General features: G+C 37.7%; 1 protein-coding gene across 1 annotated transcript; it reads right to left on the bottom strand.

The window, feature by feature from the left end:
• Window positions 1-1,089: 1,089 nt before the first annotated feature.
• LOC128514631 (uncharacterized) lies at window positions 1,090-14,513 on the bottom strand. Its single transcript, XM_053488425.1, has 8 exons — window positions 14,461-14,513; window positions 13,685-14,119; window positions 9,682-9,851; window positions 9,259-9,601; window positions 6,755-9,137; window positions 3,076-3,256; window positions 2,767-2,916; window positions 1,090-1,623 (listed from the first exon to the last, which is right to left on the bottom strand). Exons 2-8 carry the CDS (start codon window positions 14,103-14,105, stop codon window positions 1,090-1,092), a joined length of 4,182 nt encoding a protein of 1,393 aa, XP_053344400.1. The 5' UTR covers window positions 14,106-14,119; window positions 14,461-14,513.
• Between the last annotated feature and the right edge of the window lie 195 nt (window positions 14,514-14,708).

Raw genomic sequence — 14,708 nt, 5'->3', positions numbered from 1 at the left:
TGGCTAATGAATGAATAACAAGCCCTAATTTTTTATTTTTTTTATTTATTTATTTTTTACAGGGGTTAGGGGGGCGATTTATGTAATGGTGAATTTTGAAATTGTGAATTTGGACAGTATTTGGCAAGGTCCATGACATGCAATCTGGAATAATATAACTTAACCCTGCTAAAGACACTTTTGTTACTGCAGCAGTGTTCAGTTAGCAGATCTCTGTATTTTGACTGTTACTAAGACTGCTTTGCTAGCAAGGTTGGCTATCACAGGGAGGGTTGGCTGACTATCTCGTCTGACTTTGTGTATAAATATATATGTATCTGGGTGTGTTTTCACTGTAACCCATCTCCACATTCATTATATAAATAGGTTTAGTTTTTACATTTTATCTTTCATACATTTTCACAAACAAACAAACAAAAAAATCTTGGATGTGCTTTAGCATAGGATTTTTTTTTTTCTTTTCTGTTCTAGGTTTATGCTGCTATCTAAGACCCAAGCATGCTTCAAAAACTGTGCATAATATTAAGATAAAAGCCATACAGTTCCAAAATGAGTGTGTAGATTTTAATTCGACTTAATTGTTAAAAACATTTAGTCTTTATATCTTTACATAAATCCATTCTTCTTTGGTTTATTCTATGCTTTTGTGAACAATATCCATAAATAAAAAGCAATGTTACAAGGGCTAAAAATTTATGTATTCAATATATATAACTGTGAAAGACAGTCTATATTGACTTTGCATGTTTTTCCATTTAGTGTATCACTAGAAGTAAATGGAAAACAGCTGAATATCAAGTTAGTCTTAATTAATGTCGTCTTTTTGCTTTCAGAAATCAAGATTCTGCTGTGAAGCCAACATACATTAATGTATAAAATTATACAGGTTTTGTACATAGTTAAATAGTTCAGGGGATATAAAAACCTTAAGCATCACCATGAAACCGAACAGATGACTTGGACCTCAACAATTATATATTCTCATCAGATTCAGAAAGATCTACTCCTTTGAGGTTTCACAGTGGTTTAACCTACTTCCTACTGTGTTCAGTAGGAAGCCAATCATCCTTCATAATTAACTGAGCTTCTTTATTGATCACTTTCCTGAGACGTGAAGTACTCAGAGCTCAAACTGAACCCATCCATTGCTCTCTTCTTCTGCTGAAACAACAATCTTCTCCGTTCCTGCCTTTGACGAGCCTGATAGCTGTCTCTTAGATACTCTCTAGCATCATCATTTTTTGAAAAAGCTGCAGGTGTATCAGGGATGGATTGGGATAAATCCTGAAGTGCAGGGTCCAATACTAGATGCTTTCTTGAAACACCTTTCTTGGATGAGGCACTCAAACCAGACAACTTTGACTCTAATATAGTCTGCGACTCAGAAAGTTGACTTAACTTATTCGGTTCTGTAAACACTTTCCCTGTAGATGGTGCATCTTGGGACTGTGTCTGATTTTGATCATATTGCTTAGAATTTGTAAACGTGTAAGATCTTGGGCCTATCTGCTGCAGGACTTGATCTCGAACAGTTTCTGGTGTTACATTTGTCTTGATCATCATTGATTCTGTTATTACATCCATCATTTTCTGCTTTGGAGGTGAGCTAGATAGTGGCAAAGTCTGTGTATGAGGTTCAGAATGCCTGAAATGCCCAATGTATCTATTTAGCCTTGGTCCTCCATCTATCAGGCCAAAGGAATCTTTTCCTTTTGTAGCAGGATTCAACTCCTCTTTAGTTGAGAAAACTCGTTCACTTTCCAAATTTGACTGACTTATAAATGTTGAAGGCCTCAGAGATGACTGGTAAGGTTCTGGTTGCACACCCCGAACACGTTTTTTCACTTCTGGTAGTTGGTCATAAGATAACTCTAATGATCCAAATAAATGATCTGCAGCATTACTTGATATATCATATGATGTTTTGTTCTGATACTCAGATTGTGTCAGTTGAAAAGCTTTCTTTTCCTTTAACATTTTGTCAAGAGAGGCATCATGTAGAGTGTCTTTAATGCTTGTTTTTGCCTCATTATTAGTTGACGAGCTTAATGTAGTCCATTCCTTTTTGGTCTGCTTCTCAGTTGAAGATTGTAACTGACATGTTGGATGAGGTTTAGACTGTTCAAACTGAATGTGTCTTTTCACTCTTGGTAGTGAATCAAGATTTGTTCCTAGAAAAGGTCTTGCGTGAACCATGGATAATTCTGATCCCAGTAATGCTGTTTTCTTTGCTACATCAACGGTGACTCCATGGGTGTTTGAAGACTTTGATGGAGCTGAATGATGTGTGAAATTAATATATCTCTTTACCTTGGGAAGTTCACTAACAGTTGCATCCATTTTCTTAAAGAAAGTGTCTTCATTATTTGACTTGCTATCACCAGGTAAAGTACTGGACCTCAGTAATTCTGGTTTGATTGAAACTGGTGTAGCTGTTTGTCTGTGTAAAGATGAAGATGAAGATTGAGTAGAACGCTGTGAGAAATTAATGTATCTTCTCACTTTTGTTATCTCAATGGCATTGTGTTCAGCAGCAGCTGGTTGAATATAATCTTCAGATGCTAAAGACTTTACCTTTATCAACTCTGGGCTAGTGTGTATTATTTTTTCTGTGCTGTTGGTTAAAGAATGAATGGAAACCAACAATGGTTCTTGTATGCCTGGTTCAGCTTGTGTGAATTTAATGTATCTTTTCACCTTTGGCACTCCATCAAGTGATATTTCTGTTTGGCCAAAGAAATTATCTTCCTTTGTGGTAGGACTGACCGTACTGACTTTGGATCTTGTAGACTGCATTTTTGTCGAGAACTCTTCTGTAATTGCAGATGATGAGGGAGACTGAGTTGGAGTTTGAGGTTCAGATTTTATAAACTGAATATAACGTTTTACTTTTGGTACTTCTAAAGATGTGCCCATCTGCCCAAGGAAAATGTTGTCTTTAATGACTGTTATGCGTTTTTCCTTAAACAAAGAATCAGGGCTACTAGACAACTGTGGTGTAACTGGTGTTGTGGTTACAGAAGACCAAGTTGAAGGATAAGCTACAGATAGTGAAAACTTCATATATTTCTTTACCTTGGGCACTTCATCAAAGGATACACCGAGGTGCCTAAAGAAGTTGTCTTGATGCTTTGGAAAGCTGTCTTTGTCAGATAAGGAACTGGACATAATGTATTCTGCTTTTGTCACTGATTGAGGTGGGACTTCCATCTGCTTGAATTGTGTGAACAGAAGAGCTTTCTTTACCTTGGGTATACTGCCAAGAGATGCAAATTCTCCATCAAAGAAAATGTCTTTTGTGCTTGCTTTTGCATGAGCATCGATCGAGGGGCTTAATTTGGTCAATTCTTTTTTGGTCATTTTCTCAAGTGGAGATTGTGACTGATTTGATTGATATGGTTCAGATAGTGTAAACTGAATATATCTTTTCACTCTTGGAAGTGAATTAAGATTTGCACCTAGTTGATGGAAATTGTCTCCTGTGAAAGGAGGTTTAACAAGAACTGTAGATAAATCTGATCCCTGTAATTCGGTTTTCTTTGCTACATCAACTTGGACTCTATGATAGTTTAAAACCTTTGGTGGAGTTGAATGAGGTGTGAAATTAATATACCTCTTTACCTTGGGCAGTTCACTAACAGATGCATCCATTTTTTTAAAGAAACTTTCTTCATTATTTGACTTGCTATCATCTGGTGAAGACCTGGACCTTGGTAATTCTGATTTTGTCAAAACAGGTGTAGCTATTTGTCTGTGTAAAGACAGAGATGAAGGTTGAGTAGAACGCTGTGAGAACTGAATGTATTTTCTCACTTTTGGTATCTCGGAGGCTATGTCAATTGATGCAAAGTAGCTGTATTCATCAGCAGCTGATTTTATATCATCTTTAGATACTGAATCCTTTAACTTCAATTCTGAGCTATAATGTTTTGGTTTTTCTGCCATGTTGTTTAAAGAGTGCAACAACGGAGGTTGTACGTGAGGTTCAGCTTGTGTGAACTGAATATATCTTTTTACCTTAGGCACCCCATCAAATGATGTACCTGTTTGACCAAAGAAATTGTCTTCTTTAACAATAGGACTTACTCTAACCTCAGATCTTGTAGACTGGATGTTTGTCAGTAGCTCTGGTGTGACAGATTTTGTAATTGCAGGCCATGAGGGACACTGAGCTGGAGGTTGAAGCTCAGGTTGTGTGAACTGGAGGTATCTTTTTACTTTTGGAACTTCATTAAAAGATACATCAATTTGTCCAAAGAATGAAGGGATTGGCTGATTTGAAGGTTCGGCTTTAAACTGTGTAAACTGCAGTGATCTGTTCACTTTTGGTATATTATCCAGAGGTACTTGGATTACTTCAAGAAAATTTGTTTTGCCCTGTTTTGATTTAGTATCATATACGGAATGTGATGTTCCTCTTGGTGTGACCGATGGTACCACTTGTTGTTTGATTGGGGATAGAGACTGTGACTTGGGCACTTCAGATTGTGTGAAATAAATGTACTTCTTTACTTTTGGAACTTTGTCCAGAAAGTCACCCATTTGTAAAAAGAAATTATCGTTACCAGTTACCAGTGGTGTTTTTATTTTCTGTGTTATTCGTTCATCAGTTAGTGGATATTTTGCCTTTGCAGGGTGGTATGGTGATAAAATGTCATAATGAGTTTGTGAGGGTGTGAACTGGATACATCTCTGTACCTTTGGTACTCCACATAGTGATGCACATTGTCCTTTAAAGAAAATAGTCATTGGGTCAGTCGGGGATCCTGTTTTTGACACTTTCTCAGGTTTAGCTACTTGTTTATGTAATGGTGAATGATTTGAGAGCTGTGATTCTGACAGAGAAACCTGAAGATACCTTTTTACCTTTGGTACTTCATCAAATGATGTGGGTATTTGCCCAAAAAAGCTGTTTTCCTTAATGGCGGAAGTGGGCGTATGCACAGTTTTAGGTTTGGATTGAGTAAATTGGACATATCTCTGTACCTTTGGTAGTGCAGGTAGTGATGCATTTTGTCCTTCAAAGAAAATATTGAAGGGGTCAGATGGGGATCCTGTTTTTGTCACTTCCTCACGCCTAACCACTTGGTCACTTTTTAATATAGGTTCTGGATGATTTGAGAGCTGTGATTCTGACGGAGAAACCTGAAGATACCTTTTTACTTTTGGTACTTCATCAAATGATGTGGGTATTTGCCCAAAAAAACTGTTTCCCTTAATGGCGGGAGCGGGCGTATGCACAGTTTTAGGTTTGGATTGAGTAAAATGGACATATCTCTGTACCTTTGGTAGTGCAGGTAGTGATGCATTTTGTCCTTTAAAGAAAATATTGAAGGGGTCAGGTGGGGATCCTGTTTTTGTCACTTCCTCACGCCTAACCACTTGGTCACTTTTTAATGTAGGTTCTGGATGATTTGAGAGCTGTGATTCTGACGGAGAAAACTGAACATACCTTTTTACTTTTGGTACTTCATCAAATGATATAGGTATTAACCTGAAGAAGCTTTCTTCCTTAATGGCGGGAGTGGGAGTATGCAAGGTTTGAGGTGTAGATTTCATGAACTGGAGATATCGCTGTACCTTTGGCACTGCACATAAAGAGAGCCTTTGTCCTTCATAAAAAATACTGAAGAGGTCAGGTAGGGATCCTGAATTTGTCACTTCCTTAAGCCCAACCACTTGATCAGTCTTTAATGAAGATGTAGAATGATTTGAGAGCTGTGATTCAGATGGTTTAAACTGAACATACTGTTTTACTTTTGGTACTTCTTTAAAGGATATGGGTATTAGCTTGAAGAAGCTGTCTCCCTCAATGGCTGGAGTGGGCGTATGCACAGTTTGAGGTGCAGATTGTCTGAACTGGACATATCTCTGTACCTTTGGTAGTGCATGTAGTGATACACTTTGTCCGTCAAAGAAAATATTGAAGTGGTTAGTTGGGCATCCTGTTTTTGTAACTTCCTCAGGCCTAACCACTTGGTTAATTGTTGCTGAAGGTGATTGATGATTTGAGAGCTGTGATTCTGATTGTGAAAATTGGAGATATCTTTGTACATTTGGTACTTCATCAAATGATATGGGTATTAGCTTAAAGAAGCTGTCACCCTTTATGGGAGTGGTAGGCATATGCATAGTTTGAGGTGCAGATTGCGTGAACTGGAGATATCGCTGTACCTTCGGTACTGCATATAATAAAACACTTCGTCCTCCATAGAAAATACTGAAGGGGTCAGCAGGGGATGCTGATTTTGTCACTTCCTCACATTTAGCCAATTCTTTAACTAATGCTAAATCATTGGAGAGCTGCAATTTTGATGGTGAAAACTGAACATACTGTTTTACTTTTGGTACTTCATCAAATGATATGGGTATTTCTCCAAAGAAGCTGTCTCTACCAAAGTCAGGAGTGGACGTATGCACGGTTTGAGGTTCAGACTGCGTGAACTGGAGATATCTCTGTACCTTCGGTACTGTACATAGTGTTAGACATTGTCCTTCAAAAAAAATACTGAAGGGGTCAGGTGGGAATTCTGATTTTGTTACTTTCTCAGGCCTAACCAATTGGTTATTTGTTGCTGAAGGTGATTGATGATATAAGAGCTGTGATTCTGATTGTGAAAATTGGAGATATCTCTGTACTTTTGGTACTGCAAATAGTGCTATACTCTGTTCGTTAAAATAAATACTGATGTCACCAGTATCAGGTAGGGATTCTGTCTTTGTCACGTTCATTGATGGTGAAAATTTAACATACCTTTTTACTTTCGGAAAGTCATCAATGGATGCATCTATCTGATCAAAAAACAATTCTCCTTTAGTAATTGCACTGTTTTCATCTTCTGTAGAGATGGTACTTTTCCTTGATTCTGTGTTTACCATTTCATAAGGGATGATTTCTTCAGCAGAATGAGATGGAGTTTTAATTTGAGGATACGATCTACTTTGTGAAAAAAGAATATATCGCTTTACTCGTGGTAGTGGATCCAAGGATGGCTCAGTCTTTCCAATGATACTCTCAAATGGCCTCTCTGATTTAGATATTCTTTTTTCTACAGATGTAGACTTCTGTTGATGTGGAGTTTTAGGTGCAGCAATTGAGAACAGAAGTGAATTTTTGAGCTTTGGTAGTCTATCGAAGGCTTGTCCTATGGTTACAAAAAAATTATCCTCGTTTGTTGAGGGGTTGACTATTTCAGAAGGTATCACTGGTTGTTTTTTGAATGATATACCCAGGAAGCCCCCATTACCTTTACTGCTTGTGGTTAATGTATTGGGTTCTAGCTGGACATCTTTATTTGTTTCAGACCCACTTCTGTTAAACAGCCGTGCACTGAGTCCACTAAGACCTTTAAATATTCCTCTCTCGTTCTCTTTATTGTGCTTGACCTCTATATCTGTACTGCTTGAGGAGTTGTCATAGTTAATATTGAGAAGCCTGTCTTGGCTTATGACTGGTGTGGCATCAGTGCTGGGATCTCTATGTTCTAATCTTATCTCAAGTTTCCTTGGGTAGTCTCCTTGGTCATGATCTTCTTCACTATAGCTACTGGTACGTGATCTGTCTTCCGACATCAAGCTGGTAGACTTTTGACTGGTCCTGTAAACAGGATGCACATGGTATTGTGTAGGTTCATCTTCGTAATCACTGCTAACATTTGAGGTAAGGGACTCTTTGTACTCTGTAAATGCCTCATCATCAAAACTATCCCCTCGAGTATAAGTCATGTGTATGTCTGTTGGGTCCAGGGTAATAGTATCTTGTCTGGGTAGCGCACCCATGTTTGCACTCTGTTTTTCAGTTAGGACATATTTTTCAAAGTGTCTGTTTTTGCCATAGTTACCATCATCAAAGTCATCTTCTGTGTAGGAAATGTGTTCTTCTAAGTCTTCACCAACTACTGGGTTGACTGTGTATTCTGTGGGTCCTCCTTCACTCTCTCCACTTTTACTTGAGTTACAGGAGCTTGGTCTCTCAGACAGTTCATCTACAGACATTTCTTCTTGAATTGCTAGAGAACCAAGAGCAGCAACATCTGAAACACGGCTGCTTGATCTTGGCGAGCTCTCTGTGAATGAAAAACTCTCTCCACTGTCATTCCATAAGTCTGGGTCCAGTTCATCCACACTCTCCTCCTTTGATTCAGACATCTTTAAGTGAAATGGGTCATTTACAAGTCTTGGTATTGTATCCAAATGGTCCATGCTGGCTTCATCTTCTTCATATATGCTGACTGTAGGTGAATCTACGTTTTGTTCAGTTGACTCTCTTGCCTCATAAGACATCTGTAGTTCTTGCCGTTTATCTGTGAGAGATGATCCAGGTAAAATGCTCCCATCTCCTAATTCTGTGGTGTCTTCTTGGTCTGTGATGTATTCAAACTGCATTTCTTTGCTACTTTCAGAATTTAGACTCTCAGTAGATCTGTACCTTGTAATTTCTTTGTTTTCCTCTCTTAGTGGCACTTCCTTGTGCACCTCAATAGTCTCTGTCAAGGATCCTGTTTTCTCTACATTCTCATATAATACTGAAACATCTGTATTGCTTCCAGATGGTCTGTCGTCTACAGTGACATAATATGGAACACCCCCTTGTTCCTGTATTTCTGTAACCTGCCCAAATGTCACTCTTGGACCTGTATGCACTCCTTGTTCTTGGTCATCTGTATCCGAATAGCCTTCGTTTACATACGGCCTCTGTCTAGTTGAGGAACTCTGTGAGTTTGAAGCTGATGTAGAAGATTTCCTCTTATTTCGGATTTGTTTGTAACATTTTTCCAGAAATGGTCTTAATATAACACCAAGGACAAAGGCCACAATGAATGTGATGAAGACAGACAGGCAGACCGCTAATTCAAATTGAGACTGTTGAACTGCTCGGACAGCTGGCCCATTCCTCAGTGTATTGTCATTATCCTCCGTGTTAAGCTCGACCAATCCGATTTGTGCTTCTCGTCGCAGTCTTTTGTCATGAGCTCTTTTACGAACATGTAGATTGAAAACGGACATGTGCTCTTCATGGTATCCTGAGATGCAGACATAAAGTCCTGCATCATGCTCTGTGGTATTACTGATGTGAAGGAATTGTTGTGCATCACAGATTTGGCCATGGGGTGTCCACCAACGAGTGTGTATAAAATCTGAAGAAGAGAAAAAATATATATAATTATGACATATACTATGATAGATTGTTAGTATATAGTACTTGTGCATACTAGATAATTTCCATATTGCCAAATGTCATAAAAACTGAATTACTACCTTGGCTGCCAGTGCTACAGGAAAGAATAAGTTCCATCCCCTCATCCACGGTCACTTCCTTTTTCACACCTGGTATATTGTATACAGGTTGTGGACAGACAAGATCTGATTCCTTCAAGCCCATCAGGTTCTGTCCAGCATATTGAAAGGGAGAGAAACACACCACTTCCCAGGTGGGATTACCCAGTTCGTGGTCAAAACCCAGCCACCTTCTGATTGTATTCATGTTACAATCACACCTCCATCTATTTCCAGAAATGTCCACCAACACTTTTAGGTTCCGTAGAGACAGATAGGCTGGCATAGGTATGGTAGCCAGCAGGTTATAGCTCACATCAAGGATCTAGATGACATAACTAATGCATTAACTTAAAAAATAATCCACAAAATATTTAAAATACATTATAATACACATTTTGTTACCTTTAGCTTATGCAGGTCCTTAAAGGCTTCTGGGTGGATGGTGTTAATGAGGTTATGATGAAGGTGAAGCTCAGTCAAATGAGTACAACCAGCCAAGTCAGCAGGGCCAATCTCAGAGATTCTGTTGTAGGAGAGCTGAAGAACTTTTAGGAATTTAATATTGCTCAGACCTAAGATGGAAAAGTGAGACATAAACATCTGATTTTTTTCATGGTAAACTTACAGTAATGATGTCACTATGGCCAGAGTACATGTCTGTGACTATAGAATTTATGCATTTAACTTCTTTGTCTTGTGAATGTTTTCATGATGCATTGTTCACGTTTGATAAAAGCATAAAAAGTTATTTTATTTGAGCAAAAGAGTTATTGGTAAAAAAATGTTTTATTGGTACATGATCATCATAGTTCAGAGAATAATGTAGTGAAATACACAGATATAAATTACTACTATATTACTGTATAATTATGAGTTATGTTAACTATTGCACTTTATTATTTTATTTGACCATTTTTAGCTTTGATTATAGTACACAATGTGATGAGAAGTTCATGTGTGAAAATGATTTCTCATGCTCCCAGAACCACCTTTTCACAATTTAATTCCTGGAATATTCCTGTGCCGTCAAGGAATAAAAACGCTATTGATGTGATAATCAGGTCATCAGCTGACTTTATTTTATTGCTACTTAACATTGCTGAACCTAGTCCTGACCAACTAAAGCAACCCCAGATCATAATAGAGGCTTGTACAGTAGCCACTATGCACGATAAGTGCATTGATTCTTGTGCTTCTCTTCTTACCCTGACATGCCCTTACCCTATTTCTATTACTCCACAGTCTAATCTTTATGCTCTCTAGAAACTGAAGATCTTTTCTGAAAGGTCTCATAGTCCTTCCAGTTTTTAATAAGGCACAATCCTAACTCTTATTTGTGTAAGGAAAGTATTGTTTTAAGTGAAAGGTCATTAAAAAGAGGACAAACAGTATTAACCTGCTTCTATTTTGAGAACTATACCGACTCCTCAGCAGTATTGAAAAACGGTAATAGGTTTACTGCAAAAGAGAAGATAATCATGAGCAAACAGACTTAAAACAGCTAAAAGCACACAGCTTTTTGGAACAGCCACATTATTCTCACCTGCTAAAGTCTTTCCAAATACACTGTAGGATAATTACTTTTAGACTTTTTGTTTTAGCCTGGATCAAAGTATTTTAACGTCTGTGTTGTGAAAACTGTTCCTGGCCTTGCCAATAGGGACAGAAAGGAATGAAAGCCTGTTGGCATTAATTAAGAGTACTGTAGAAGAACAGAAAGGTCTCACTAGTGACATCAAATCAAACCTTGGCACATAATAGGAAGTAACCCTATTGTGTAAAATGGGTAATTTGTCTGCAACATTAAAACAAAATAGTATAATAGTAGTGGTATAATAACTTTCATTGATCCAATGTTGAGTGATACTGCAGTTGTAAATGGTGCCAGTTGTACAGTAGATCTATTTTCTATTCATATTGTAATTATTTATTGATTCGATTTCACCTCTTCAACTTCCACAAAACATTAAATGGTCCAGACTGGCATTCCTTATACTTGTATATGTTCTAATTGCATACATATCTTGTCTAATAGTTTCAGTGTTTGGTATTGAGTAATCCATAGTAAAACACTGGGAATTCATTTGGGGTGGGAGCAACAACATAGAAATAAGGTATTTATGACCTTCTATACCTGTAACCCTAATTTGTGACCTGGTTGTTATCGAAAATATGCTTATTATGTGAATAATAAATATAATTGCAAGCAACGGTGAGCACATATAAGGAAGACAGTGGGCAAATGCATTTAAAGGCGGTATCCCAATACTATTATGACACAATTTTAGAAAAGGAGAAATTTTATGTTTAGACCTCCAAAAACCCCCAGATGCTGGGAAAAAAAAAGCATCACACTATGTTGTCACTGAACATGATGTCACTCAATAAAATGCCTCACAGAAAGTTATTAACCACTTTTCAGCATAAGTTTAAGGCACCATCACAGCTGACCCATTTGAGGTATCAAAAATCTTTCTGGCGGCAATCGTATAAACTCCCTAGGAAGTGTATATCAAATTCCTTCTGGTGCGTTTTGGCAAATGACACAGTGCTTGGTCCCTAAAAAATCCTTAGAAAAACAACACACACACTTCACACACTGTGACTACATAGGGCTGATGTCATAGTGCTCCATCACCTCTCAGGCCCATCAGAAAGACAGTGGGCCATGCATTTAAAGTTGACATACCAATACCATTATGACATTACACTATGATGTCACTGGTTATTAACCACCCTTTGGCATAAGTTAAAGGCATCATCATACCTGACCCACTTGAGATAACAAAAATCCCTCTGCAATTTTGCATCCTCAATGTTTTGAGATCAAATAGTTTGTTGGTGATCGTATAAATACCCTAAGAGGAGTACATCAAAAGTTATTGAGTGCGTTCATGACATGCACAAAGTTGTTCAGCTCAGTGCTCAACTGTGACGACATAAAGCTGATGTCATAGTATTTGGGCCATAATAATAATAAAAAGAAAAAGAAGCCGCAGAGGTTTTATGCACAGCTGTACCAAGTATTCAACGTTTGTGGTAAAAACTTCCTAGTATGTAATGGTTTCTTGATATCGCTAAACTTTATATTTACATACACAATGATGATATTGGTAACCTTTGGTTTACCATTTGCAAATTTTAAATACTAGAGATATTCTCCGATTTCAATGTAAGCCCATCTGATGTTCCTTATTCCCTGTGCCAGGGACACACCCATGTGAAAACATATGGCAGGCAGAACATTAACAACACAATGTCACAGTGAGATAACCGAGGAATGTGATGAGATACATCTCTTTTCTTTACAACCTCTAATAAAACACAGCCCTTTATCACTAAATGGGGAAATTTTCATTGGTTAAATGACACCATAACATTACAGAAGAAAGGTATAATGATTAAACAGTGTTAAACAGTGATTTACAACAGGGTGGAGTTTGTGGCTGTTTGTGCGAACTACAGCAATAGAGTATTAAATCTTAACCGAAACAACCCAACAACCATCAAAGCGCAGCTAATACATGCTTAAAAAAGGGCCGTGGTAATATTTAAACACCATGTTTTTAAGTTATTAAAACTAGCTTATGAGCTGCAGTACTGTTTTAATTCAAAGAAAAAAATGTTGCTCTGTCAAATATTTAACTAGAAAAGTCATAATGTAGTGTACATTTATGATATACTAACTCACTCATTGTCTATACTGCTTCATCCTGTATGCAGGGTAACTGGGGCTTGGAGACTATACCAGCAGATTTAGGGAACAAGGCGGTGTTCCAGTCTATCGCAGGACACGCAATTTACACTTTTTTTCATTTACACACTACAGGGCAATTTGTGAATGCCATTTAGCCTAACCTGCATGTTTTTGGACATTGGGAGGAAACCCACCAAGCATGGGGAGAACATGTAAACTTCATGCACACAGATCACAGGCAGGAAACAAACCCAGACCCTGGAGGTGCAAGGCCACACTGCCGCCTATTATAATACAATGCTTTAAGACTTCAGATTTTCGATTTGTGTGGTAATGTGACATGAATCATTTTATCTAATTAACTTCAAGAGAAAGAAAAAAAGGCTGGTGAAGGAACTATTTAAAGCTGCCATAATTAAGTGAGCAAGTATATATTATTTATATTGGTCTTTATTAAATATTATAATGTTTGGCAAATTGAAAAGATGATTAGATAAATAAAACATTCAGAGCCCTTTTATTAATAATAGAAGAATAATCAGATTTAGGTGTTTAATATCCCTCAGCATTGTGTAAGGTCACATTGCCGCACCTGATGTTAATGATGACATCACTTTTGCCACAGTGGCACTGATTTTTGGAGGTCATAAATAAGATTTTTGAAATAGCCTGGGTGTGTGCATGTGTATAAGTGTGTTACATTCTCACCTCTTGGCATAAATTTTAGCTGGTTTCTGTCAGCAGACAGTGACTGTAGATGAGGTGCCCATGGAACACATCTTTGTGTTCTTCTGATCAGGGAACTAGTGCCCACAATCCCTCTCGAACACATGGATAAGCTCTCGAGTGAATTATTTCCCAGCCACAGATACTGAAGCCCCTGTAAAGGCACATGCCCTGTCCCAAGAGAAGCCAGAGAATGCAAGACATTGTGCGATAGATCCAGGGCAGTGGTCGTTGCTGGGATATGTGAGGGGGCCTTGGATAGGTCCAATGAGGTACAGTTGACCAGTAAAGTCTTTTCACAGACACAGCGATCTGGACAGGTAAGGACTGGGGAGAAGGTTTGCACACCCCACAACTGGAAAATCAGAACTGCAGTGCAGTGCAGAATGCTGGATACTAACATCACAGCAGCAAGCCCTGTACAGGATAAAAAAGACAGTTTTATTAATATAAATGCTGTGAGTTCAGTGTGTTTAATACCTAGAAGTAATATATCATATAGAGAACATGCTCTTTTTAATCTCTGAGGTCAACGTTTTACCAGACATGTTTATGTGTTTTATTCTAATGTTAGTATAATTTTGACTTAGAAATAGATGTCAAAAAATATACTACAAAACATAATACAGAAAATGAATAACCCTTTGTATCATTACAATACAGAAGCAATTATTCTACTCATATGGTGTATACTTCAGCATTAAGATTTTTTTAAGGTGTAAAAATGACAGTTTAATATAAATATTTTTTTCACCTACCTCATACAGCTTTAAAGCCACTTTAGAGGGAAGGCTGTAATACTCACTCCAAATGTACTATCATCTGAACACTTTTGCTTGTGACAGAGAAATTCTTTGACTTTGACACGAACCCACCTAAGATCAAAGTCTGCACTGTATTACTAAAGCACATGAACACACACAGTGATGCTGTTGTAAATACCTTAAAGTCAATCACGTGTATAAGTTAATTTCTTACTATGGTTTTGCTCCTCTGAAGCATTTTA

The sequence above is a fragment of the Clarias gariepinus genome, chromosome 27 (genome assembly GCF_024256425.1).
Source record: "Clarias gariepinus isolate MV-2021 ecotype Netherlands chromosome 27, CGAR_prim_01v2, whole genome shotgun sequence".
NCBI classification, from domain to species: Eukaryota; Metazoa; Chordata; class Actinopteri; order Siluriformes; family Clariidae; genus Clarias; species Clarias gariepinus.
The sequence above is the reverse complement of the archived record's forward strand: the minus strand, read 5'-3'. Positions and strand labels throughout refer to the sequence as shown.